This window comes from Phocoena sinus, chromosome 14 (assembly GCF_008692025.1).
Source record: "Phocoena sinus isolate mPhoSin1 chromosome 14, mPhoSin1.pri, whole genome shotgun sequence".
NCBI classification, from domain to species: domain Eukaryota; kingdom Metazoa; phylum Chordata; class Mammalia; order Artiodactyla; family Phocoenidae; genus Phocoena; species Phocoena sinus.
In genome coordinates this window covers 78,017,802-78,044,714 of record NC_045776.1, presented here as the reverse complement: position 1 = coordinate 78,044,714, position 26,913 = coordinate 78,017,802, and the positions used below count along the sequence as shown (strand labels likewise).

Genomic DNA, 26,913 nt, shown 5'->3' with positions numbered 1-26,913 from the left:
GCCATTCACTGGGGGCCTGTGATGTGCTGGAGTCTGAGAAAGTTGTTAAGAAACAAAAGATGGGGGTTAAGAGCATGAACTCTGGAGCCAGCCTGCCTGGGTTCACATCAGCTCTACTTAACCTCTCTGAGCCTCAGTTCCCTCATCTGTAGGAATGGGGCTGATCCCGAACTTGATTAAATCAAAGATGCCGTCCATTAGAATATGCGCCGTTTCTTTTATGTACTACGAAGAGAGAAGGGCAGTGCCCGTGAAACTGTGACCTGTCAATGAATGCAAAACACATTCTGATTTCAGAGATGTTAGTTACAATGTGAGGAAGTGCACGTTGGAATCAATGAAATACCTCGAGAGCACCCACCTCCTGGGGCTCTTGTGCTTAGGCTGGTGTCAGGCACATAGAAAGGGCTCAGTCCACGTTAGCTGGTACTGTTTCTGTTGTCCCCATTTTACAGATGAGGAAGCTGAGGTTGAAGTCACTTCCCGAGGTCACCCGACAAGCAGTAAATGGTAGAGTTGGGATTTGGGCTCCCTCGGCTGTGTGTCTCTTTCATGGCCCCCAAATCATGTCCAATAACAGGGTACCCGCACCATGGATGAGATGAGAGATCAGGAACAGGCTGGCACCATGACCGTGTGCCCGTGAGCAGGCCCTCCACCCCTCTGGGTCTCCACATTCTCACCTGTAAGAGGTGGGTGATAACGTGGACCCTGCAGGGATGCTGGGAAGGATGCCTGGATGTGAGAAAGGTCCCACATGTGCTCAGTAAACCTTCATCCTCTCCTCGCTTCCCTTCCCCACCACCCAGGCACAAGCAGCTTTGAGGGCACTGGCGTTAGCCACAGAAATCCCAAGCTCGGAGCAGTTGCCATGGATAGTTGGACTGACTTGCCCGGACAATTGGAGCCTTGGGCACCCTGGACACCTGCCTAATGCCTGCTCCTGCTTAGAGCTCAGCCCTCACCTTCAACTCAGCCTCCGATAAACACCTGAGCAGGCACAGCCAGGCCTGGAGCCCCTCATTCCCCTGTAGATGCTGCCCCTCGGGGCTGTGTGAAGCATTTAGAAATAGTTACCTGGGGTGTCAATATTGGCTTAGATTTTAAAGCTTAACGCTGTTGGATTAATTGTTCGTCCTTTCCTCGCTGATTTTTTTTTTAAGTAAATTGTTCTTGGAAGGATAACGTACCTGCCAAAGTGTTCAGATCCTAAGAGCACAGCCTGATTAATTCCCACTAAATGCACATCCATATAACCAACGCCCAAATCAAAACGCAGAGCATCACCTGCCCCCAGCTCCCCCACCCCGTCTCCGTCCTCCCCACCCACCAGGGTCACTGCTGTGCTGACCTCTAACACATGGAGCAGTTTTGTCTGTGGACAGAGGCCCCGTGTGGCTTCTTTTGCTCAACGTTAGGTTTAGAACTTCATGTCTTTTGCGGTTAGCAGTAATTTGCTTATTAACACTCCAGTCCGTGAATATATTTTGTTAGACGGATATATCATAATTTATCCATTTTTCTGTCTGTGAACATTTGGGTAGGTTCCAGTTTGGGGCTATTATGAATGGGTTGCTATTAACATTCTAAAATATTCTAGTACATTCTGGTACATGTCTATAGGTGAACATGAGTGTGCATGCCTTCTGGATACATACTTAGGAGATGAATTGCTGGTTGTGGCTTATTTGTATATTTCACTTAAGTAAAAGTGCCAAGCTGTGGTCGTACCAGTTGATATCTTACCAGCCAGTGTGCGTGTGTGTGTGTGTGTGTGTGTGTGTGTGTGTGTGTGTGTGCGTGCAGGGGCTCCAGATGCCATAAGGTAGTGAGAGAAGCAAAGACTTTAGCAGCTGCAGCTGGAAAGGAGGATGTGAGCAGGGGAAAGGAGACAGGGATGGACATTTGGAGGCTGCAATTTCTATGCAGTTACACTGAGAGTCTGGGAGGCTTGGAGCCTGTTGCGATTGGCCATCTGCAGTGGGGACATATTTCTTCTGGGCTCTGGCCTGTCATGAGTGTAGGTGGCTGTTCAAGAACAGAGTCTCCAGGGGAGGGAATCCACCCACCGTCCCCGCCATCCCTAATACTTAAATGTCACTGTGGTCTAATTGGCTGTGCAGCCCACTGCCCCCCTCCACCTCACCTCCAGCAGTAGCAAACCCAGTGCCTGAGACAACAAGGCGGGGACAGCCCTGAGTCACCATGGCTGCCCCTCGCCGACTTACTGGGCAACCCTGGACAGGCGGGCGAATCAGACTCCCTGTGAGTCAGCTACCCTGGGAATCTCATCTCAAGCAGGTGAAGAAACGAATCTCAGTTGAAGATCATGGATGATTGTAGGTAGCATGGTGGGTAAGTGGATACGTGGATAGGTAATAGACGGACAGAAGGATGTGATGTGTGTATAAGTACGTAATTAATTAATAACTTGCGCACAAGTATGTGTATGTTCACCATTGCATCGATCGTTCACCACCTCTCACAATAGCCAGAGTTTCACGAATACTTACTGTGTTGGGCACGGAGAGTTGCCTACACCTTGACACACCTGATTCCGTGTGATTCTCCTAAGAAACCTTGTAAAGCAAAAACTGTCGGCCTCGTTTTACAGATAATGAAACTGAGGCTCAGAGAGGTTAGCTCTCCTGCCCAGGGTCACACAGCCACTGACTGACAAACCACGGTTCTAAGACAGTCTGACTCTGGGCACCTGTTCTAACCAGTGTGCTCCACTCCCCACCTGCTCCTTCTCTCATTCAGTCCTCATACTAACTCTGTGGGTGGGTATCATTAGTCCCCTTTGATAGATGAGGAATCTGAGGCCCAGAGAGGTTAAGTAACCCATCCAGAGACACAACGACACATGGTAAGTAAAGAGCAGATCTGGGATTCAAACAGATCCCTCTGATACCTGAGTTCTGGCTAGAACCACACAATTTCAGCTAATTCAAGCCCACAGCAGAGCTCGGTAACTACTAAACGAATGAATACAACGCCAAGAATATTTTAGCAATCAAGTCACAGATTAAAAGAAAAATTCATGCCATCATTTAGACATAGATGGAAAATGAACTTTCCTAATGTCATTCCTTCTTCTTTCAGCCAATATTGGATGTGATGAACCAGATGTGATGCTAGGGGCTGGGGAATGCTATGGTGAATCTAGAACTCATTCATTCACTCGTTGATTCATTCACTCATTCATTTGCGGACTGTTTATCGAGTTCCTGGTCTGTGTGCGCCAGGATTCAGGCTCATTGCAGAGGAGAAGGATGGGTAAACACACTGGCAATTAAATGAGGTGTCACTGTCACTGTATAATGTCCTTTTTCATCTTGTCATTCATCTTGAACCACTGGTCCTCGAAATGAGCTCAGTGAGGCTGAAAATAGTTTGAAAACCCTCTATCCAGACAGGCATCTGCTTTGGGGGAGAGTTACTGGTGTTTACACACCCCTGTCTAAAGGCTGGGCCGAGGGGCCGGCAGAGTGCCGTCTGAGTGTTGTCTGAGGACCCCAGAAGTTATCAGTTTACAAGCAGATTTTTACCTGTGAGAGCCTGTGGTAGACGGTACGTGGCAAAACCTGCTTCTGGGCTAGGCTAGACTCTGCACGTGTCCTTGGATGCTGGGGGTAGCTGATAAAGATGCTGAAGAACCCCAGAGGAATTGCTCCCAGACTCGAATCCCAGAACCAGAACTGAGGTCCAGTGCAAGGCTGTGGTGGCTTAGTATCTCACAGGCATAATAGTGGCATGTCCACACACCCCCACTCTCTATGTGTCACTTGTGTGTGTGTGTGCGCCGCGTGGCTTGCGGGATCTTTTTCCCCCAACCAGGGATCGAACGCGGGTCCCGGCAGTGAAAGCACCGAGTCCTAACCACTGGACCGCTAGGGAATTCCCTCTATGTGTCACTTTTAATAACCGTTGTGTGTGGCCCTTATCGCAACAACTGCCAACAATTAATTGTGTCCTTCTGCTTTCCAGCCTCTGTAAGGGCCGGACACTCTATTCTGTGGTCAGGGATGCCAAGATCGTCTTGGATGTCAACAAAACGAGGCAGATTGCCCAAGAAATTGTGAAGGTACCGTAGGGTCTGGGGCCTCCTCCCTGAACCTCAGAAAGACCCCTCCTGAGACTCATGGTCTGGCTTCAGATCAACAGTCTGGGCTTAAAAGAGATTAAACTTGACCTTCACAATACCAGGCCAGATACAAGCATGAGGGATGGTCTGCTAATGTCTGGCTTCCATCTGGTGCCCCATCATCATGATAATTGGGTGTGTGCAGAGACCCAGGGCGGGGGGAGGGACTCTTCTCATTGATAAGCTCCCTTACCCCTTGAAGCCTTGAATTCCCATGAATGTAAGCCATCTCTCTCCACAGCTGCTGGGGAAGCATCAAATTGTTTGGTGGTGTTTGGGATTAAAACAAACAGGAACATCCTGTGTTTTCTGGTGGGTGCCTCATTAGTCCATCGTCTTCAGGTTTTTATTTCCCATTGGAAGTGTCAGGACTGAGCTGCAAAAAGAAATAAAGATGTGACTGCTCATTAAGGCAAAAAGAGAAATCTAGACACTTCACCCTTAAGCTTGACCTCCCATAGACCCTTCTCCATGGTCTTGATTATCGCCTTGTGATATGTCTCTTGAGGCGCACAGTGAGATTCTGCAGTTTTGTGGGTTAAGTAGATCTAAGGAACAAGTCTCCTGCAGATGAGTTATTTTGCAGAATGGAAGTGGAGAAGATGGCCGATGGGATTCCTTACTCTGGGGGCCTCTTTTCAGGTTTGTCCCCGCCCCTCTCCCTCTGGGGAGACCTTCCTTCGTTTCTTCTTCAGGAAGCAGAAGAGCTTAGATGGAGATGGTTTTGCTATGATCTGAGGGTGGTGGCAGATTTCTATCTTGGGGACCCTGCCTGTTCCCACTCGCCATGCCTTCTCCACCCCACCTGCAAACCTTGGCATTTGGGTCCCAGATCTGCAGCTGTTCAGTGTGGTTTCAGTGGAAAGGCAGGGCGTGTGAATCGTGAACCCGAGCCAGGCTGGCAGTGAGCGCATGGGTGTCCTCTGGCAGCTCCCTGTATCCTTGTTTCTTGCAGGGCATGGGCTACCTCCACGCCAAGGGAATCCTGCACAAGGACCTCAAGTCCAAGAACGTCTTCTACGACAACGGCAAAGTGGTGATCACAGACTTCGGGCTCTTCAGCATTTCTGGGGTGCTGCAGGCTGGCAGGTGAGAGGTGGTAGAAGGGCCCAGAGGGGCTCTTGACAGATGACGGTCAGGGGATGAGAAGTCGCCCAGATGGCTTCAGTGACCTAGACGCGATGCTGGACCTGAGGTCGCTTAGCTGCGCGGCTAGGCTGCTGAGCCCGTGATGCAGTGCGGATGCCCAGGTCACACTCTGAGTCCCTTGGAAATGGCGCCTTTGAATGGGCACAAAGCATCCTTCAATCCTGCAACGCCCTTGCCCTTGAGTTTCACTGGAAGACACTCCCCTTACTCCAAGCACGCACATGGAAGCTGGGTTCCCCCAAGCACCCTTGCTCAAAGTTTTCTTATGAACCCTGTTGTTCTAGTACAGCAGGAGTGTAGTTAAGAGCAAGGGATTTAAAGTCAGACCCACCCGGGGCCCAACTTGACTCTGCCACTTATGAACTGTGCCTTCACTTTCCTGCAAGAAAAGTGGTGGGTATGATGCTTCCTGCCTCAGAGGGTCGTTATGAGGGTAGAATAGGACAACACACAGCAAGCATCCAGCACACTGCCTGGAGCACATCGAGCGCGACGAAGAATACTGGGTTGGCCAAAAAGTTCGTTCGGGTTGCTCTGTACCATCTGATGGGCAAACCCGAACGAACTTTCTGGCCAAGCCAGTAGCTTCTGTGGAGTTGTTGTAATTAGTATTAATTTGCATACCCCTCCTCAGTATCACCCAGGAGGGTCATTAACTATTGTTAAGTAATAAACTCTCAGCCACCACTCACCCTAGAGCAAGCTACCTTGAGTTGACCATGTGAAAAGCAGCCTGAACCCAAGTAAACAACCCGTAATTCAGAAGGTCTGCCCTTCGTGACTTTTAATTTGGAGTGTGTGCGACACACACACACACACACACACTTTAAACCCAGCATGTTCTCTCTAATCATGCCTCTTTCAACAATGGTATGCCTCTCCAGAAAGGCAGCACCCGCCAAGCCCTGGTTTCTGTCATTGTACTTCCATTTCAGCTGCTTTGGAGAATCCCTGATCCCTTTGAGGTACACCCAGGAGCCCCCCAACAAAGTGAATTTTGTTCATGCTCTGTAATACCTTGAATCTCAGTCAGACCCTCTGAAATGTGGTGGAGCCCGATCTAGCTGTTCCTGTGTGTTGCAGTAACAAACAGAAGCTTAAGGGGTTTTTTTTTAGATTTTACTCCACCCAAAGAGATTCATCTCCAAAACTACATCTAGTCCCTAAGATAAGAAAGTAAGTAGACAGGAAGTTAACAAATGGATCAGTGGATAGATGGAGAGAGTCATCAAGTCAGAACCCAAGAAGCCAAGAACCCACTTAGGCTCCAATTTACTGGTTGGGGAATCGCTCCCTCCCTGTTTCCATTGCCCCAGGCCAAGGGCAGAGGAAGCAGTTGGTGACATCACTATGAGCCCAGGTATTTGTGTCAAGACAAGAGGGTTAGCAGGCGTTGTCTTTAACCTAGCTCAAGGCTCTTAAGAAAAAAAAAATCAGATTCCTCCCTCCTGGTGGCAGGTCCACACGATTTCTCCTTGTCAGTGGCTTCTCCCCCAAAAACCAGAGGGCCTCTGATCTTTTCCCTTTATTTATTTATTAAAATTTATTTATTTTTGGCTGCGTTGGGTCTTCGTTGCTGCACGTAGGCTTTCTCTAGTTGTGGCGAGCGGGGTCTACTCTGTTGCGGTGCGCAGGCTTCTCATTGCGGTGGCTTCTCTTGTTGTGGAGCACGGGCTCTAGGAGTGTGGGCTTCAGTAGTTGTGGCACGCGGGCTCAGTAGTTGTGGCTCGCGGGCTCAGTAGTTGTGGCATGTGGCTCAGTAGTTGTGGGCTCAGTAGTTGTGGCTTAGCTGCTCCGCGCATGTGGGATCTTCCCAGACCAGGGCGCGAACCCGTGTCCCCTGCATTGGCAGGCGGATTCTTAACCACTGCGCCACCAGGGGAGTCCCTGATTTTTTCCCTTTAGATTCATGGTTTTCTGAAGCCACAGGGAGACGAGAAAGCAAAGGGAAAAGGAACGATCTTCAGCTCATTCATGAAGGCCCAGTGTCAACCAGGAAGGGAGTGCAAGTCAAGGGCAAGGTGGCTTCTGGCCTTGTCGCCCAGACAGCACACCGCCCCCGCCCCCACCGTGCCCCAGCCTGGCTGTCAACGCAAACCCAGTTGGTGTTGCAAGAGGCCAGGGAGCCCTCAGCAATCTCTCCCAACCAGAGATCCACAGCGTCTGGCTACGCAGGAGTAGCCATTGGTGGCTTCCTGTGCTTTTTTCCCTGTTGGAGGGAAAATAGGGCTTAGTTCAGAACTTTGCTCCCAAACGGTGTGCTATAGAATTCGTGTAGAATTGTGGTTAGGAGTTTAGTCGCTGGAGTTTTAAAGACTTGCAATCAAATGGATGTTAGTTCTTTCCCTTGTTACCTCCATGGCTTTGGGAGGGTCACTTAAGCTTTTTGAGGCTATTTCCTGACCCGTAGAACAGGGCTGATATCCACCTGATTGTGGGCACATAAGAATTAAGTTGGGTGGACAGCCTGACATACAGGAGGTACTCAGCAGGAGTTACTTGCCTTCCTACCCTTCCCTCAGTTAGACCTTGGGGCATTGACAGTGCTGGGTGCCCAGAAAGGGGAGATCAGCCGAGCCTGGGGCAGGGGTGGGGGTAGCAGTAGAGTGAGCACGCCCTGAACATCCATACAGATGCCAGAGCTTCCCCTGAGCCCGTCCCCGGCATTGCCTTGCCTACAGCTGTTCTACCATCGTCCAGAAAAGGTGTCATTTGAGATGCCAGTGGTATCATGCCAGTTGCCCACAGGCTGCTATTAATCATAATAATAACCATAATGAAGATGATTCGGGTTGGTCACCGATGGGTCCATCACCGTGGGAACAGGACACCCCAGGGTGTCTGTGCCAGGCCTGGCTTCCAGCCCCCTCTAGGCATGTGCTCACGTCCGCCCCAGGATGACGGTTAGCGAGTGGCCAGCACCCTCCTTCCTGGCCCAGCCCTACAATTCCAAACCTCCACTGCCCCATGAGTCAGGAGGAGGCGGAAGGGGCTGTTGGATGAGATGGGAACAGGGACGTTTGCCCTTTGGGCAGCAGCGTTCCACCCCACCCCACCCCACAGGGCCTGGTCATGCCAGTGGGGTAGCATGATATGTCCCCACTACACTGCTGTTCTTGGGGTTTCTAGAACGCCCCAAAGAGGGCCTGCCTTGGGCCTTTGTCCTAACTTCTCTCCTGCCTGGCATACTCTTCTCCTTGTTCGCGTGGCTGGATCCTTTATGTCATGATCTCCTGCCTGGAATGCGCTTCTCCTTGTTCGCGTGGCTGGATCCTTTATGTCATGAAAATCTTAGCTCACATTTTACCTAAAGTAAGCTCCCTCTTATCTTTGACACATTCTCCTATTTTAATCTTTCCTATTTAGATAATTCATTTGTCATCACTTTCCCCTACCAAAGTACAAGCTCCGGGAGGGCAGGGACTTTGTCAATCTTGTTCACTGCTGTGGTCCCAGTGCAGAGAACAGAGCCTAGGCAGAGTGGGTGCTCATAAATACAGTCGGTCCTCATTATTCGCGGATTCCATATCTGCAAATTCACCTACTCACTAAAATTTATTTGTAACCCCCAAATCAATACTCACGGCACGTTCACAGTCATTCGCGGACATGTACAGAGTGGTGAAAAACTTGAGTCAACTGATGCACATGTTCCCAGCTGAGGTCCAAGGAGAGGAAACTGTGCAGTTTTGTTTCAGCCCTTATCAGCGATGACCAGAGGATGGAGGTGGGATGGTGCAGTGCAAGGCAAGAAGCTCCAGCTCTGGGGCCAGTTGGACGGGTTTTGCAATTCTGCCCCCTGGTAGTGGGGCAGCCTCAGGGCAAATCACGTAATACTTCTGAGCCTCATTTTCTTTTGTGTGAAATAAAATAGACTAGGATGAATTGTTTTTAGGATTTAAGATTATAATCTTTTTGAGATGTGTGCATGCGTGTGTATATATACATTTCCTCCAGGAGCAAAAACTCAGTTTTCACTAATTCAGTGTTTGCTGAGACTTTATAGAACATAAGCGCCACGAATAACAAGAATCGGCTGTATTTGTTAAATGAAGATGGAGAAGGGGGCGCCTCAGAGGCGAAGGGACACGATGACTGTTTGGGTGTTGGGTGTCTCTCTCCAGATCAGCCTTTCCTGCACCTCCCACTGAGTCTTGGCCTCAAGTACAAGGTCAGGCAGTGCTTGATGGGGGGCTAGGGATGGGGGAGGAACACAAGAAAGCCGGCAGAGATGGTCCAGGGACTTGGGGTCCGTGATGGAGGACTGGTCCTCCCTGGGCTGTGAAACGGGGCTCACTCTGTGCTTTGCTTCTCCAGGCGTGATGACAAGCTGCGTATCCAGAGCGGCTGGCTGTGCCACTTGGCCCCGGAGATCATCCGTCAGCTGTCTCCCGACACAGAGGAAGACAAGCTCCCCTTCTCCAAACACTCGGACGTCTTTGCGCTTGGGTAGGTGGCCCACCCTGGCTTTTGAGAGCCCCAGCCTGGGCAGAGGGACACTTCCCAAAACATTCCCTTAGTGCTTCTGGAAGGGACAGGGCATCTGTCTGTGGAGGAAAAGGTGGCTGGATTCCTGGGTGAGTTAGGGGGGATCTGAGTGGGCTGTAGTAGAGAGACCCTAGCAAACCTTCATGCCTGGTTTCTAACTGGTTGTGTGACCATGGCAAGTTACCTGATTCATTCATTCATTCGTGCAATAGCTATTTACTGGGTGCCTGTTCTTAACAAATTGTCAAAAACTTAGTGGCTTAAAACGACCTTTATTATCTCAAGTTTCTGTGGCCAGGAATTTGGGCGTGGTTCTGAACTGGCTCAGGATCTTGCATTAGGCTGCAGTCAAGACGTTGGCCAGGGCTGAGGTCTCATCTGAAGGTTTGACAGGCTGAGGATCCATTTCCAAGGTGGCCTGCTCACATGGCTGTTGGCAGGAGGCCTCAGTTCCTCACCACACAGACCTTTCCAAAGGCTGCTTGAGTGACCTCACAACACGGCGGCAAGAAGCTGCATTCCCTTTATGACCTAGTCGCAGAAATTGTACATCGTCACTTCTACCGTATTGTTTGTTAGAAACAAGTCAGCAAGTCACGGGGAGGGGAATTAAGCTCTACTTTTTACAGGAAAGAGTATCAAACAATTTGTGGACATTTTAAAACCACCATAGGTCCCTATTCTCTCTTGTCTGGTGGAAGACAGACAAGGAAACAGTTTTTTTACAAAATTCTGTGATAAGTGCTATGCTGGGGATAAACACAGGACTGTGGGAAGAAAGGAGGAACTAAATCCAACCTGGGAGATCAGAGAGAGCTTCCTGGAGGAGGTGACTCCTGAGCCTGTGTTAAAGATTGAGTGTAAGTAGTCCAGGTGAGGGTAAGGTGAAGCGTTCCAGATAGAAGGAGCACATGAAAAGCAACAAGGGTGAAAAAGAACAAATTGCCCACAGTGGAGGAATACGTGGGGAGCAGGAGTGGAGGGAAGAAGACGAAGCTGATGGATGGAGAATCAGGAAAAAATGAGCCTGGGGTGGTGAGATGAGGGACTAGAGAGGAAAGAAGGCATTCTGCAGGGACCTAGAGGCTGAGTTAAGGAGTTTTCACCTTCAGGGCAGTAGGGAGCCACTGATGGTTATTGAGCAGGACAGTGACTTTTAAAAGTGTATTGAGCACATAATCACACTCTGAGCTTTAGAACAATCACCACTGTGTTGAAAACGGAAAGGAAAAGGGCAAGATTGGGGCCAGTTGACCAACGCAGGGGGGAGATGCTGAGATTCTCTGCTGAATCAGTGCCAGTGGGTGTGAAAGCTGGGATTGGACATAAGAAGCAGCATTTTGGGGGTGGAAGTGATAGGGCTTGATTGTTAGTTTAAATGTGGGTGATGCCAGATATCTGCCTGAAGCAACTTAGCAGAGAGTAGTGTCATTCACCAAAGTAGACACCCTGGAGGTGGGGCAGGGTTGGGCCATGCCAGGAAGGCAGAGAGAGCAGATTTGGACACAGTTTGAGCTACCTTGGAGACAGTCGAGGGAAGCAACCAGAAGGCGGCTGAATCTACACATTTTAAGTTTGGGAAAGAAGAGTTCAGGACTTGGCGGCAAAGAGAGTAACTGCAGCCGTGGGAGGGGATGAGGTGTCTTTGAAAGTACAGAGGAGGGAGAGAGGGTCCAGGGCACAGCCCTGAGATGCAGATCCATACACTCTGAGAAGGTACAGCAGGAAGGCTTCCGTGCGCCTGTCCCTCAGGTGGGGCCATGCTAATCCTCACCTTACCTCGACCGTGGGGGCGGTTACATGGACTGGCAGAGATAAGCTGGGAAAGCTGTTCGGGAAAGTTGGAGGCTTGCAGATGTGTGCAGTTAGATTTAGCGCCACCAAGAGATGTTACAGAGAATATCTTCCCCGGAAAAGCGCCCCTGCTGCGTGCTCTCTGGAAATCGGGGTGGGGGCAGTGTTTGCTGGCACATCAGTATTCTCGCCATCTGTCACTTGGACCCCTTAAGAGGCTGTCACTTGCCCTGCTTAGTTTATGCCCAAATCTTTAGTTAGATATTGTTATCTGAAACCAAATTGCAATAATTAAGTTGGTATATTTTACTATCAATTTAGCAAAAGAAAAAAGAATGTAATTAACAAAATGTACCAAAGTAAGTAATTGGTTTTCCACTGCAGTTTTCATCTTTAGCAATTTTTTTCCCCTTCAAGCGAGTTTCTCTTGAAAGTTAGGTTTGAAAGGAAGTTTTAATGAGGCTTTTATTCCCGACACTGCTGAATTCCGAGGGGCCTGGTGCTCCCGGTCTCCTGCCAATCAGGTGCATCTTGTTGCTTGGGAACATCGTGCTGGGGCATGACTTCGAAAAAAATGGGCTTTAAAAGTGTACTGAGCACCGTGTTAAGTTTGTGATGGGTGCTGTCTCGTGGCATCTTCAGAAGCACACTTTGAAGCAGGTACCATTGTTCCCAATTGACAGATGAGGAAACTGAGGTTCTGAGTGGCTTAGTGACTTGCCTTATGGTAATTAGCAGCGAAGCTGGGAGTCAAACTTGGGACATCCTGACCCCAGGGTTGGAGCTTTAAACCACAGAGCCTCCAGGCTTGAGAGTCATTTCACCACTCAAAGCCCTACTTCCCTCAGCCATAAATCAAAGATAATGAAGCCCATTGAGACGTTCTAAGGATTGAATGAGAAAACACCTGTAAGGCACACAGCACAAGGCCAAGCTCCTGATAGGCTCCCTTCCCCCCTACACTCTGTGTGTGCCTCCTTCACTAGGCCCCAACCATCAACTAGAGGGTTGCCCTCCCAAATAGTTCACTGCCCCAATTACAAAGGACCCTCAAATGGGATGGAGTGTAGGTTTCTCAGTATAGCATAATGGCCAGTGGTGTAATTCTGTAGTCAGATGGCTTCAACTCTGGCTATACCTCTTATTTTGCTGTGTGACCCTGGGTAAGGTATGTAACCTTTGTGAGCCTCAGTTTCCCCAGCTGTAAAATGGAGCTGATAATAGCACTTCTTGTTTAAAATGTGGGTTTTATTATTATTCGGGTTTGATGAGGCCAATAGATCAGGAAACAACTACCACTGGATAGTTTGTTATTCACAGTCCCCAGAAGGAGAGGGCACATCATACCACGCAGGGCCACACGGGGAAACACCAGGGTCAGTCAGGAGGCAGAGGGAGCAGGAAGAAAATGTGGGCAAGAGCCGTTATTGTGGTTTTCTCGGGAAGGAAGCGGCGAGGCAGGGTAAGCAGGCTTAGCATTGGCTAGTTTAACTAATTGCAGTGGGCTCTGGGGTATGGGGGCTGTCCTGAGTAGGGAAGGTGAATATTGGCCCTGAGCCTGATAGAGGAGATGGAGGGATGGTGGAGGACTTTGGATTGTTTAGTTTGCATATGAAAAGCACACTTACAGGTCAGTCCTTTACTATCTCTAGGAATTGGCTAGCCCTGGGAGGGGCAGTCCCGCCAGGGTCAGCAAGGCCCCAGATAGCAGAACATCAGAATAAAAGGCATGCTAATACACCTCCCCCATAATCATAGTAAATACAAAAGGCTAAGATTAGTGTCTAGCACAGAGTGAAAACTCAATAAGTGTTATTGTTTATGATGAAAAGAACTAGAATCATCCAGCACGTAACTTGAGAACTTCCTGACCACCTAACTCAACATCCCAACACCTGAGCATCACCACCCCTCCTCGCCCCAGAGGGATGAGAAGATGCTGAGAGGCAGAACCCTAGAAATAGCTGGTTTGATACAGTCCTCTATCAGTAAAAAGGGTAACTGAGTGCTTCGTGTTCTTTAAAGCAAATTTACATAAATTATCTTAGGTTAGAAGAAAGATCATTTCCTAGGATGGTTTCAGTTAGTCCCTGAGTTGGGGAATCTTCTCAGTGAGTTGAGACCTATCCCCACCGTACAGCTCAGTGACACCCCAGCATCCTCTGAACACCCCGACACATGCACCATGGGCCTCAGTGCTGCCCACACCTCCCAGCATCACTTAGGCACTGCCCAGCCCATCTCCCCATCCGTCCCCACGTGCCGCTCACTGCAGCAGGCAGTCGTTTCTTCCATCATTACGACGTCGTGATTTATGAAACAGACGATAACATAGTCGATCTCTCTAGAATAATTCCAGCATCGAGTTGTTCTGGCATTCAGCCTCCCAGATAAACATTCTTCCACTGCAGTTTTATCATCATTCTCATTTGGCAAGTAGGGAAACCTGGATTCAGAAGGGAAGCAACCTACCCAGTGACATGTTACTAGCATAGAATAGAATCAGGACTTGAACCCAAGGCAGTCTGACCCTCAGATTGTTTTTTTTTTTTCTTTCCACTATTTCAAAGGAAGTTTCCTTCTTAGAAAACACAAATATAATAGAAAAAAAATTCTGTCCTTTCTATCACTTAGAGGGAGCCCTTGTTAACATTTTGCTGTGTTGCTCTTATTCTCTTGTCCATACATATATAGTGGTATTTAAAAAGCATAACATACCTTATATACAGTTTTGTGTCCTGTTTTTTTCACTTAAAATTATATTTTGAGCATTTTTATGTCAGCAAAATTTCTTTGAAATGTTATAATAATAATAAATATCTTAGTTTATGGATTTACCATAATACATGTAACCAATTCTTGTTATTTTTTTAATCTTTATTGGAGTATAATTGCTTTACAATGTGACGTTAGTTTCTGCCGTACAACAAAATGAATCAGCTATATGTGTACGTATATCCCCATATCCCCTCCCGCTTGAGCCTTCCTCCCACCCTCCCTATCCCACCCCCCTAGGTCGTCACAAAGCACTGAGCTGATCTCCCTGTGCCATGCGGCTGCTTCCCATTGCTATTTTACATTTGGTAGTGTGTATATGTCAATGCTGCTCTCTCACTGCGTTCCAGCCTCCCCCTCCCCCCCATGACCTCAAGTCCGTTCTCTACATCAGTGTCTTTATTCCTGCCCTCCACTAGGTTCATCAGTACAATTTTTCTAGATTCCATATATATGTGTTAGCATATGGTATTTGTCTTTCTCTTTCTGACTTACTTCACTCTGTATGACAGACTTCAGGTCTATCCACCTCATTACAAATAGCTCAATTTCGTTTCTTTTTATGGCTGAGTAATATTCCATTGTATATATGTGCCACATCTTCTTTATCCATTCATCTGTCGATGGACACTTAGGTTGCGTCCATGTCCTGGCTATTGTAAATAGTGCTGCAGTGAACGTTGTGGTACATGACTCTTTTTGAATTATGGTTTTCTCAGGGTATATGCCCACTAGTGGGATTGATGGGTCACATGGTAGTTCTATTTTTAGTTTTTTAAGGAATCTCCATGCTGTTCTCCATAGTGGCTGTATCAATTCACATTCCCACCAACAGTACAGGAGGATTCCCTTTTCTCCACACCCTCTCCAGCATTTATTGTTTCTAGATTTTTTGATGATGGCCATTCTGACTAGTGTGAGGTGATACCTCACTGTGGTTTTGATTTGCATTTCTCTAATGATTAATGATGTTGAGCATTCTTTCATGTGTTTGTTGGCAATCTGTGTATCTTCTTTGGAGAAATGTCTATTTAGGTCTTCTGCCCATTTTAGGATTGGGTTGTTTGTTTTTTTGATATTGAGCTGCATGAGCTGCTTGTAAATTTTGGAGATTAATCCTTTGTCAGTTGCTTCATTTGCAAATATTTTCTCCCATTCTGAGGGTGGCCTTTTTGTCTTGTTTATGGTTTCCTTTGTTGTGCAAAAGCTTTTAAGTTTCATTAGGTCCCATTTGTTAATTTTTGTTTTTATTTCCATTTCTCTAGCAGGTGGGTCAAAAAGGATCTTGCTGTGATTTATGTCATAGAGTGTTCTGCCTGTGTTTTCCTCTAAGAGTTTTATAGTGTCTGGCCTTACATTTAGGTCTTTAATCCATTTTGAGTTTTTTGTGTGTGTATGGTGTTAGGAAGTATCAATTCTTGTTATTGAACAATTGTGTTATTGCTACTTTTTTCAGTGTTCTATATAATGGTGTACAGAAGATTCTTGTCATTGAGTTTTTGTCTGTATCCCTTATATTCCCCTTACAGTAGTTTCCTAAAATTACAGGCATGGGGTCAGAGATCCTAGCTGTATTATATTAGACTGTTCAGGTTCTAGCTTTTGATTCATTTTAATTCAGGCACCAGAGAAGATATCCTGGGATAAGCATGACTTCTAAGACATTGACAAAGCTTTATGTACATCTTAGGTAGCAGAACACCAGCCCTGTGAGGCAGAAACTAGGGGGCCAGAGTGGTTAGCCAGCAGGCTGACTGGGTGGGCGCGTGTTGGTAAGGGGACACAGAGTTGCAAGGGACGTATCACACCCTGTAACAATGTCTGCCAACAGGACAATCTGGTATGAACTCCATGCCAGAGAGTGGCCTTTCAAGACCCAACCAGCAGAGGCAATAATCTGGCAAATGGGCACAGGCATGAAACCCAACCTCAGCCAGATTGGCATGGGAAAAGAAATCTCGGTAAGTCCCGGGATAGTGCCTGGTCTGGGGGATGAGGGGAGAAGCAGACACAATTCTGGGCCTTCTTTTTCCTGCATGTTAACAAGGTTGCAAACGCTTTCCTGGAGGGTGACAAAAAAGCCTGCGCACAGACTCGTCAGATGATCATTTGGAGCTTAGAAGGCAAAACTTTTGAGCTGTGCCTGCGATTCCGGTTCCTACTATCAGGGCACAGTAACACTTGGCCAGGTTTTTCCTAGCAAGGGATTGCTGAGCCTAGTAGAACCAGTGAATCCCTCTTTTTCTGTTATTTTTTAAAGACATACATTAAGATATCACTGGTAGGGGCTTCCCTGGTGGCGCAGTGGTTGAGAGTCCGCCTGCCGATGTAAGGGACACAGGTTTGTGCCCCGGTCCGGGAGGATCCCACATGCCGCCGAGCGGCTGGGCCCGTGAGCCATGGCCGCTGAGCCTGCGCGTCCGGAGCCTGTGCTCCGCAACGGGAGAGGCCCGCGTACTGGAAAAAAAAAAAAAGATATCACTGGTATCAATGATTCTAATTTTATTTGGATCTACATAAAATTTTTAAGGCATTATCCAACTCAGAACAAGACATGTGGAAACAGAGAAGCCTGAGTGGTAAATTAGTAATCATCCCTGTAAAACACATCAGGAAGAATCCTGTTTTGATCAGAAGATAGATGTGGCAGGGAAGGCATAATTATCCGGTATGTTTTTAAGGATTACCTGTCTCTAGATTTCTTTTCTCAAGTGAGGCAATTACTAAGAGTAATTTTCCTGTCTGTGACTTTAAGGGCGCTTATAATATTAGGGTGTGGATAGAAGCTTCAGGATTCCCTTTTCTCCCTCCTTTTTGAGAAAAATGCCAAGAAACTCCTTGGGGAGCATTATTGATTTCAATGTATCCCAGACCTTCTATGATAGGATTTACCTAGTTTGCTGTATAGGCTCAGAAAGTGGATGAGTAAAAGGATGGATGTTGCAATGGATGAGTGATGCATGGCTGGATGATAGATGAAGGATAAATACATGAACTGAGATGAACAGATAGATGGATGGGTGGGTGGATAGATGGGTGGGTGGGTGGATAGATGGATGGGTGGGTGGATAGATGGGTGGGTGGGTGGATACATGGGTGGGTGGGTGGATGGATGGATGGATGATGGAGGAATCTGGCAGTGGAACAAATGGGTAGACAAACAGACAAATCCAAGGAGATGTCAAGGAGTAATCAAGAAGTTACTAGTTACGTTAAATCACCATCTTGGTTTCTTTTAGGACATTCTTCTCTTCTGCTGGGCCTTTGAACAAGAAGAGAGACCTACCTTCACCAAGCTTATGGACATGCTGGAGAAGCTGCCAAAGCGGAAACCGTCGCCTGTCTCACCCTGGACATTTCTGGAAGTCTGCAGAGTAAGTGTTCCCCCTTAGCATCTCTCCCCACTGCCCTGTCCTCTGGCCTTTGTCACCTTTTTGCTCCCCTCCCCAGCTCCTCTGCCAACCGTCTCCTTTCCGCGTACCCACCTCCCTCCCCAGCGTACCACCCTTCCCACCGTGTTTCTGTTCAGGGGAATCTCCTCTGCGATTTGGGTCCTAGAGGCTGCCGTACAGGGTCTGGATCCCCGTGGTTACCATGGCTGCCTCATTGCCTGTTTCCTCCTGATGAAGGTTGATGCCCCAGTAAGTCTGAGCATCACACGGTGAGGTGGTACCCTGAACCCACCAAGCCCTACATGTCAGCCGTTCATCAAAGTAGAAAAGTCCTGGGGTGTACCTATTTCACAGACGATAGACGGGCAAGGTGTCTGTGTCCTATTCCTGTACCCACGGCAGACATGACTAATCTATCACAGCGCATCTGCCATCACTCAGCGGTACTCATCAGCAGTTATTTAGGATCAGAGCGTGGATGCCTTTCCTGGCCGTTCCAGATTTATCCAGCCTCCTTCTTTTACACACGGAGAAACCGTGGCCCAGAGACATTCAGCAACTCACCCACATCTGCATGAGGTGTTGGTGACAAAGCTGGGGACACAGGTCAGGTCCCAACTCCCCAGTCTAGAGTTTGCTCTCCCCACAACATCAGCCCCTCTAGACTCCTCACTCACACTCAACGGCTTTGAGACGGTCACTCTGCTGCGTGTGGTCCTTTCAGAGACCGCCTGGGTCGGACGGTGGACTGGGGGAGGAGGGCTTGGCTACGGTAGGCCCAGGATCTGGGTCCTGTCTAGGGCTTTGTAATCTGCACAGGGGACCAACCAAGAGGCCTCAGCTGCAGCTGGCACGCTCCAGGAGGAGAGCCGCTAACTCGAAACTCGCCTCTGGATCTTGGGTCTGCCCCTCCATGGCTCCATCAGAGGACCTGGCATTTCTAGAATCCCAGTGTGGCTTAACACGTGGTGAGCTGGAGGCAAGGCTGAGGCAAGCCTGCCTTCCAGAGCGGTGCATCTCAAAATTGAATATGCATTCATATCACCTAGGGACTTTGTTAAAATGCGGGTTCTCATTCTGTATGTCTGGGGTGGGGCCCAAGATCTTGCATTTCCAGGGTGATGCGGACACTGCTGGTCCATGGCCCACCCTTTGGGCCTGTGTTGTCCCAAAACAGCCACATACCACATGGGGCTATTGAACACTTGAAGGGGGTGAGTCTAGATTGAGATGTGCTTTGAGTAGAAAATCTACACTAAATTTCAGAGACACAGGAGAAAGGAAATAATGGTTAATCCCTCCTCTCCCTAACCCCTAATCGTTCATCTACGTTCTGTCTGTATGAATTTACCTGTTCTACATGCTCCATGTAAGTGGCCGCATACAATATTTATCCTTTTGTGTTTGGCTTCTTTTACTCAGCATGTTTTCAAGTTTCATCCACAGTGTAGCATATATCGTTAGACCATCATTCCTTTTTACGGCTGAGTGATATTCCGTTGTAAGTCTATACCACGTTTTGTTTGTTCATTCATCTGTTGACGGAGGCTTGGTTTGTTTGCACCTTTTGGCTATTGTGAATAGTGTTGCTGTGAACATTGGTGTATAAGTGTCTGTTCGAGTCCCCGCTTCCGGTTTTTTTCATCACCACGACCACCAGCACGACCTCCATCATCTGGGTACCACTTATTAAACACGTGTGTGATAGGTGCCATGTCAAGCATTCTGCCTGCATTATCTCACTGAATCCCCAGGGCCTCCCTAAGAGGTAGTCTGGTACCCCCAGAGGAGGCACAGAGAGGTTAAGTGCCTATTCACAGGTCACACAGCTAGTAAGGAGCAGAGCAAATATTGGAACCCAGATGGGTCTGGACCCTAAATCCATGATCTTGACCCCTCCATTCTGCTGCCTTCTAGGCAAAGACTGCCTGTCTTTCTAGAACCATCCTGGGAGAGTGGGCATAAATTCTGCCCCTGACAGCCCAGATCCTGGCTCAACGGTAGTCAGCAAAGCCTCCACCCACAGCTGGAGTCTATGGTGTGGGTCTTTTCTCACCTCCGCTTCCTTTATCTCCATCCCTTACTGAGCATTCTCAACAACTCCACATGGCACATGGGCTGGTGTTCCGGTTCCACGTGGCCTCAACCCAGCTCACAGCTGGGTGACCATCCTAGTCCAGAAGCTACATGCTCCAGTGAGAAGAGCCTGCTGCTTCCTGGCTGTGCACCCTTGGACAAAACACCTAACCTCTCTGAGCCTCATCTGTAAAAGCGGTGTAATGTGCCTTTCTTGCAGGCTATCCTCAGGTTTAAACGAGATCAGGTATGTGAGTTGCTTGGCACAGAGCCCAGCGCATAGTAGGACCTCCGCCTTTTCTTGTGGAGGGTGGGAACAGCTCATCTCAGACCACCTGACCTCCGAGAGGGCGCTAATTCACAAAAGATGGCGTTGTCGTACCCATGTGACCTCTTGCCACTCTCTCCCTTCTCTCCGTGCTCCAGGCTGTGACCACTGGACAAAGGGACAGCGCTCAGCTGCCTCAGCTCCCAAGCCACCTCTCCTCCCTTGCTCTGCCCTCTGCCAGCTCAGGAGGCCAGAGGCTCACCATCAGAGGGTACCGACCCCGGCCGGCCTGGGAGCGCTGCACGACTGAGCCCGGCAGCTTCCCTGCACCCCAGACCCACGCCTTCGCTCGGGCAGGGGTGGGGACCCCGAGCCAGGACTTCATGGGACCAGCCAGGGAGATGCAGAGTTGATCAGTGAGGCCCAGGGGACGGTGTAGACAAGAGAACTTTGGGCTGGATGTGGAGCCCCTGGGCTGTGGAGGCTAGGGCAGGGGTCCCACGCGGGCAGGCTCACAGGACCGGTCTGTGTGTGCGTGTGTGTCTACGTGCGTGACACCGTCCGCTCTCAATTGCCCTTGATGACGGGAGTCAGGCTGCCCCAGGTCCGGGGCTGAGCGCCCATCAGCTGTTTCGGTGTCTGCGTGGTGGGTTCCAGCTGCGCTCTCTGGAAAGACGGGACGGGATGCAGAGCTGAGCGCAGCGCTTAGTGGAGGCTACGGGGCGGAGATCTGGGCAGGAAGCTCAGCTGTTCCTGTGCAAACATCTGTTCTCGGAGGCCCCCCCACCCCAAGCCTGTCAAGGTTTGGGCACCTCTGCGTATCGCTCCGAAGTGCATGTCTTCTGCATTCTGGGTCTCTCTGGGCTACGCTTCCCCGTTTCCGCTGCCCTCTCTGTTCTGTGACAGCCTTGTCCCCTTTCTTCCTCGCTGCCCCCCACTTCCATTTGGAAAGCACAGTGGCTCCCTGGCCAAGATGACTTCAGGGGGCTCCTTCCAGCTCACCTTCATCCATGACGGCCCCCTGAAGTCTGAGCCTTGGGAACTGGGGTTCTGGGAGGGGGAAGTTCTAGGACATTCTTTTTCCCTCCCTCTGCCCTGGCACTTACACCAGCTAAGTTTATCCACCACCATGATGGAGATGGGTCGTTGGGTTCGGTGTGTGTGTTGGGTTACAGGGCGTGTGCACGGCGTCTTGTTTGCAAATGACCCCTCCCGCAGTCCTGCTGCTTCACCCTTAAAAAGTCCAACTGGGGAGGCGAGGAGGGCAGCTCTTTGTCGGGGTTCTGCATTTTCATCTCCAGCTGGTGCCGAACCGCAGAGAGGCTCCCCGTTCGACGCCTCTGCACGCTCAGCGCCCCTGCCTTCCATCCCTCACCTTCACGCCCCACCTGGCCCAGCTGCTCTTGCTGTAACCACACCAGGGTCCAGTGTTCAGCGCGGAGGTCGCTGGGAGCAAGTCAGGTGCAGAATGACAGGGAGAGCCTCCGTCTTACGTTCCTTACCTGACAAGGGAATGTCTTACGTTCCCCAAACCCTGGACCCCCATTCACCTGACCAGGCATCCGAGGGAAATCTGCCCCCAGCAGGACATCTGCTAGCAGGACAGCTGGGCATTAGGCAGGAGGCCCAGGCTCTGCCCACAGTCCCGCCGTACTTCTTGGGCACTGCCCAGCCTTGCTTCTGGTCGCCACCTTATCTAGATGTCTCCCTCAAAGAGAGGGGACCTCCGACTTCAAAAACCCACCTGGGCTCAGACTCAACGTCCAACCAGAGATATAGGGATCTTCCCCACTTTGGTTCACGCTCTGGGGGGCCAAGCCTGCTTCCAAACTGGGAAAAATGATGAGACCGGTCATGCTTCCGGAGACCCTGGCTGAGGGAAACCCCAGAAGGCCTTCCTGGTTACTTTCCCAATGCTCCCACCTGCCTGGGACCAGAGTCTCCAGGCCCCCATGTGGGCCATTCCTAAACATTCCTCTTCTGGGGCATCTGTCATTGTGGCCCTCAGCCTGTCATTTGCGTGTCTGGAGGCGTTGACACGTGTTTGCACAAGCCCCAGCTGCTTTGCTGTCGCTGCGGGCAGCTCTTGTCAGCGGCCGCCACGCTGTTAAGGCAGGTCACCCAGCGAACCCGCCCCAGGCCTGAGCCGGGGCCTCCTGAGGGTCTCACATCTCTTTAGCCCAATCAGACTTCTTGGGTCCGTGGACCCCAGTCTTTATCATGGACCTCTGTGTGTGCGGGGTTGGGGGGGGGAAATAAGCAAGGGGATGAGCAGACAAGGTCAGCTCCCGGAAGCTGCAGCCCACTCCCTCTTGCCTCCGTCGTTTCCAGAATCAACTAACAGGGCCACCCAGAGCCTTTGGCAGGGCCCGGCAGCATCTCCACAGGCTGATTTTTCCATTTGTTCACAAGCACCAGCTTGAGGTTAGGGGCGGAGCCTGAGGGACCCAGGGAGAAACCCCAGCTTCCCCTGCGCCTTTGGAGTTTCTCTGCCTGCAGAACAGGGTCCCACGTCACCTGCTCTCGCCTTGCCGCCTCCCTCTTTTCGCAGGTCTTTACTTTGTTCCCTCCTTCCTCAGTCTCCGCTGCAGCCAGTCCAGCCCACCCCCGCACCGCCCTCCAGCTGCACCACCCTGAATTGTTTAGAAGCCAGCTTTTATTTGCAGACATTTTGATCCAGAAGGAACCAAACCACCGCTTTCCCTGCTGACCTCAGTCCTTATTCACTGAAGCACTGGGAGGAGGCCATGTTCATTCATCTTTTGCAAGGGGAAAAAAAAGGTGGTGTGTATATTTATACCATAGTTGCCAGCCCACCATTGGCTCATTCTGTAGAATCCACAGCACAGATTGTGTGCAGGTGCCCGGCGCCCAGCAGCGAGTTGCCTCTGTCTCCGCCCTGCTTTCAGCAAACCCTTAGGTACACAGGCTTCCCAGGTGGACCAGTCCACAGGGTAGAGATTCACTAGGGAGCCTTGACCTTGCCTTCTTTCAAAGGCATGTGGATTTGCACACTGAATTCCCACCAGCTCTTCCTGGTCACAGGTCTTTCATAAAATGAGGAGTCCCCTTGCAGGGGGACCTTATGTGGGGACATCTCCACACGTCACCATCCCCAGAGTGACCTGGAAATCGAAGTCTCCACTTAATTGTTTCGGCATCGTTTTCCCTTTGCTGGTCAAAATGAAAAATCTTGTCTTGCCATGGAGTCCTCCTTTATTTCTACCTTGGATTCTGCATCATTAGAAGCCCTGGATTGATCTCTGGAGACTAGACTCCTGTATCTGGGAAACCCTGGTCTGCGGCCTTTCCACCTTCCAACCCATGTGCACACATCCCGTCCCACTCGTCACCGCCCACAGTTCTTGTCCTCGCCTGTGACTGATCGTCTAAGGAACAGGAAGCAAGTGATACACACTGAGGCCCAATCACTATGTTTAAAAATCTCGACTTAGGGTTGGCATGTTATGCCCCGTGGGCTACATCCAGCCCACCAAGTGGTTTTTACAGTGTTTAATTGGGGAAAAAAACAGAAGATCTCATGATACGTGAAAACTCTACGAAATTCAAATATCAATGTCAATAAACAAATGTTGGTTCACAGCCACACCCACTCATTTACATACGGGCCTTGGTTTCCTTTGTGCTGCGACAGAGTTGGCTACTTGTAACCGAGACAGGGCGGCCCTTCAAGCTGAGAATATTTACAGTCTTGCCCTCTACCGAAGACTTTTGCCGACCTCTGATCTAGGCGACTGTCAGAAGGAAGAAGAAACCAGTTTGCACATGGTTCCCAGAGGAGGAACTGGAACCCAGGGGGAGGGAGTTACAGGGGCCAAGAACGAGTTCCAGCAGGGGAAGAACTTTCTAACGGCTTGCCTTGGAAGGTAGAAAGCTCCCCGTCCTGGGAGAGGCGTGAGCCGACCTTGAGACCCCTTGATGTGCAGGACCTGGAGGGAATTCGGGCCTCAGAGGTGAAAGAGTCTAATCTGCTCCGGCGGCCCGTAAGGAAACATCACAGTCCTCAGGGCGGCGGGTCGGGGGGCGCAGGGGGGCTTCAACAACAGAAATGAATTGACTCCCAGTTCTAGAGACTGGGAGTCCAAGATCAAGGTGTCAGGGTTGGTTTCTTCTGAGGCCTCTCTCCTTGGCTTGCAGACAGTCAGCCTCTCACTGTGTCTTCACGTGGCCTTTCCTCTGGATGCACACATGCCCCGTGTGTCTCTTACAAGGACACCAGTGATATCGAATTACGGTCCAGCCCTTATGACCTAATTTGACCTTAATTACCTCTTTAAGGGCCCATCTCCAAAGACAGCCACACTGGAGGTTAGGGCTTCAGCATATGAATGGCGGGGGTCTGGGGAGGTGCACAATTCAGTCCATAACAAGGACCCTTGGGATTTCAGAGACTGATTTTAGGGGCTTTTGAGGCAAAACTCCCATCCCTGGCTGGCTAGTTCTCAGCCTTGAGTCCCTAAACTTGCCCTCCCTGTCGTCATCCCTTGCCAGCCTTCTTTTGACCCAGCAATCCCCTGAGGGCTGGTCTGGCTTCAGATATGCCACCCATGCACTCAAGCCCCCCTCCCCCTCTGCACTAGTCGGCTAGGGCTGCTGTAGCAAAGTACCACAAGCAACAGGAATGGACGCTCTCACGCTTCTGAAGCCTAGAAGTCTAGAATCAGGGTGTTGGCAGGACCAAGTTCCCCCTGGCACCCGTAAGGGAGTCCTTCCTGGCCACCCGCTGCTTTACTTCCGGCAGTTTTCTGGCAATCTCAGGCATTCCTTGGCTTGCGGACGCATCTCTCCAATCTCTGCCTCTGTCGTCACACAGCCTTCTCCTTCTGTGTGTCTGTCTTCTCACGGCCATCTTCTCATTAGGACACTGAGTCATATTGGATTAGGGGCCCATCCTACTCAAGTTCAACTTTATCTTAACCAGTGCATCTGTAGTGACCCTATTTCCAGATAAGGTTGCATTCTGAGGTACTCTGGGTTAGGATTTGAATGTGTCTTTGTTTTAGTGGGAGCGGGGAGCTCAGTTCAACCCTTGACATCCTCTAAGGAGCTTTCTCTTGTGCCTTGGCTGGTCACCTTGGTTCCTCCGTGGTAGATCCCCTGGGAGATAGATTCCCCAGACCCCTGGGCTCTGAGGGTCAGCCCACTGCTGCCGCTCTTGTCCAACATGCACCCTGACCCACGCCTCCGTCCCTGGGGTCCAGTAGTCCCAGATTTCATCTCCATGGATGAGGGTGGGCGGTCCATTGAATGAATGAATGAATGTGCTTCAGCCCAGTCTGAAAGGGCTGGTGACACGATGCTTGCTTTTATTTATATTCTCACTCAGCGGCAAAGGAACAGACCTCGGTGAGTCGCGCTTTTGCTGTGTCCTCTTTTGGCTTTACCTGTGAAGTGATGAAGGTTTTGAGCAGGCTCAGGGGGATGCTCTCCCTGGCCCCCAGCCCCACTTTACGCCCCCCAGCCCAGGCCTCGCCCGTGAGGTAATAGTCCTGACCTCGGAGAGGGATGAAATGCAGCATATGTCAGCCTGGACCCGGGAATGTGGGAACCCCGTGTCTGGAAGGTTCTTCCTGACTCTCCGAGGGCATGCCTCGGCGGCCTCATTTCTCTCCTGTCACTGACTACCCTCTCAAGAACATACTGTCCACGCCCATCCTGTTAACCAGCTGGGGCAGAAGGTTGGTGGGAGACCTTCAGTCTCCCCGACTTCCTCGGTTTACCTACGCGCCAGCACCGAGCGTAGCGCCTGGCACGCAGTAGCTACTCAATAAATGTTTGCAGAATGCCGGGGTGGAGGGTTGCTGGGTCAGAGCGAGGCCCTGGCACGGGGGTCAGACATCCTTCCCTGCAGCCAGGGGGCTCCACTGGCAGGGCTGGGCAGTAATGGGATTCCCACAACCGGGTCCTGTGTTGTGGCTCCCATGTCACTCCAAATGAATTTGCCAGATTCAACGGTCGTGATTCATAAAGAGGCCCATTGGGACAGGTGTCCCAGGGTACCTAGGGCCTGGGAGGCAGAGTAATGATTCATCTCTAACAGCCACTCTTCAATGAGCACTTACTATGTGCCAGGCCAACTGAATCCCCATGACTGGACGGTCCTGGGAAGTAGGTACCATTATCCGCATTTCACAGGCGAAGAAACTGTGGGAAGGAGACGTAAACCAGCCTGTGAAGTGGTAGAGCCAACATTTTAAATGTGATTCTTTGGGCTTGTTCGTTCCCAGGAACCCACCTCCATCTTGAGTGGTATATGCCCAGCTGCCCATCGGGATGTTACAGTCCACACCTGTGCTGTTATCTGTAGCTCATAACCAGGAGAGAGGGAAGATGCAGGGGAGGGTGGGGACCCTCGTGGGAGTTTGCACGGAAGCTCCCACTTACAGTCCCAGACTGACAGGCTGCCAGGAGCTGCCCGTTTCCAGGAAATGGGCATCTGGGTTGGTAAAGCCACTCCTGGGTTCCTCCAGCACCCCTGCACCGAGCAGCCTGTACCGTCAGCTGAGCCCTCTCCCTCTCCTATACTTAACATTTAACTGTGGGCCTCTGTCCCAGGAGGCTCACCAGTGGGTCGTCCTCCCTCTCAGCGGTCACACTGACCGCTGGGATCCTACTGCCCCTTTTCCTAACACCCAGAATATGAAGGATTTCCCGTCATGGGGTGAGATGGCTGCTGTCCCTCTATTGAGGGCCAAATTGGAGGAAATGGGCTTTGCCTGGAGCTTGCCTGATCCAGGTTGGCCCCCGATCAACACAGTTTACCAATTGTGTTGCATAGACCTTTAATTCCATAGCAGACTAGA

General features: G+C 50.2%; 1 protein-coding gene across 1 annotated transcript in view; it reads left to right on the top strand.

The window, feature by feature from the left end:
- KSR2 (kinase suppressor of ras 2) overlaps positions 1 to 23,710 on the top strand; it is a 327,436-nt gene extending 303,726 nt beyond the window's left edge. Inside the window, exons 14-19 of the mRNA XM_032602629.1 lie at positions 3,991 to 4,087; positions 5,103 to 5,236; positions 9,614 to 9,745; positions 16,185 to 16,314; positions 17,593 to 17,727; positions 20,248 to 23,710. Of these exons, the coding sequence (XP_032458520.1) occupies positions 3,991 to 4,087; positions 5,103 to 5,236; positions 9,614 to 9,745; positions 16,185 to 16,314; positions 17,593 to 17,727; positions 20,248 to 20,502 (883 nt within the window). The 3' untranslated portion in view covers positions 20,503 to 23,710. The remainder of the gene's footprint in view (positions 1 to 3,990; positions 4,088 to 5,102; positions 5,237 to 9,613; positions 9,746 to 16,184; positions 16,315 to 17,592; positions 17,728 to 20,247) is intronic.
- Positions 23,711 to 26,913: the final 3,203 nt, after the last annotated feature.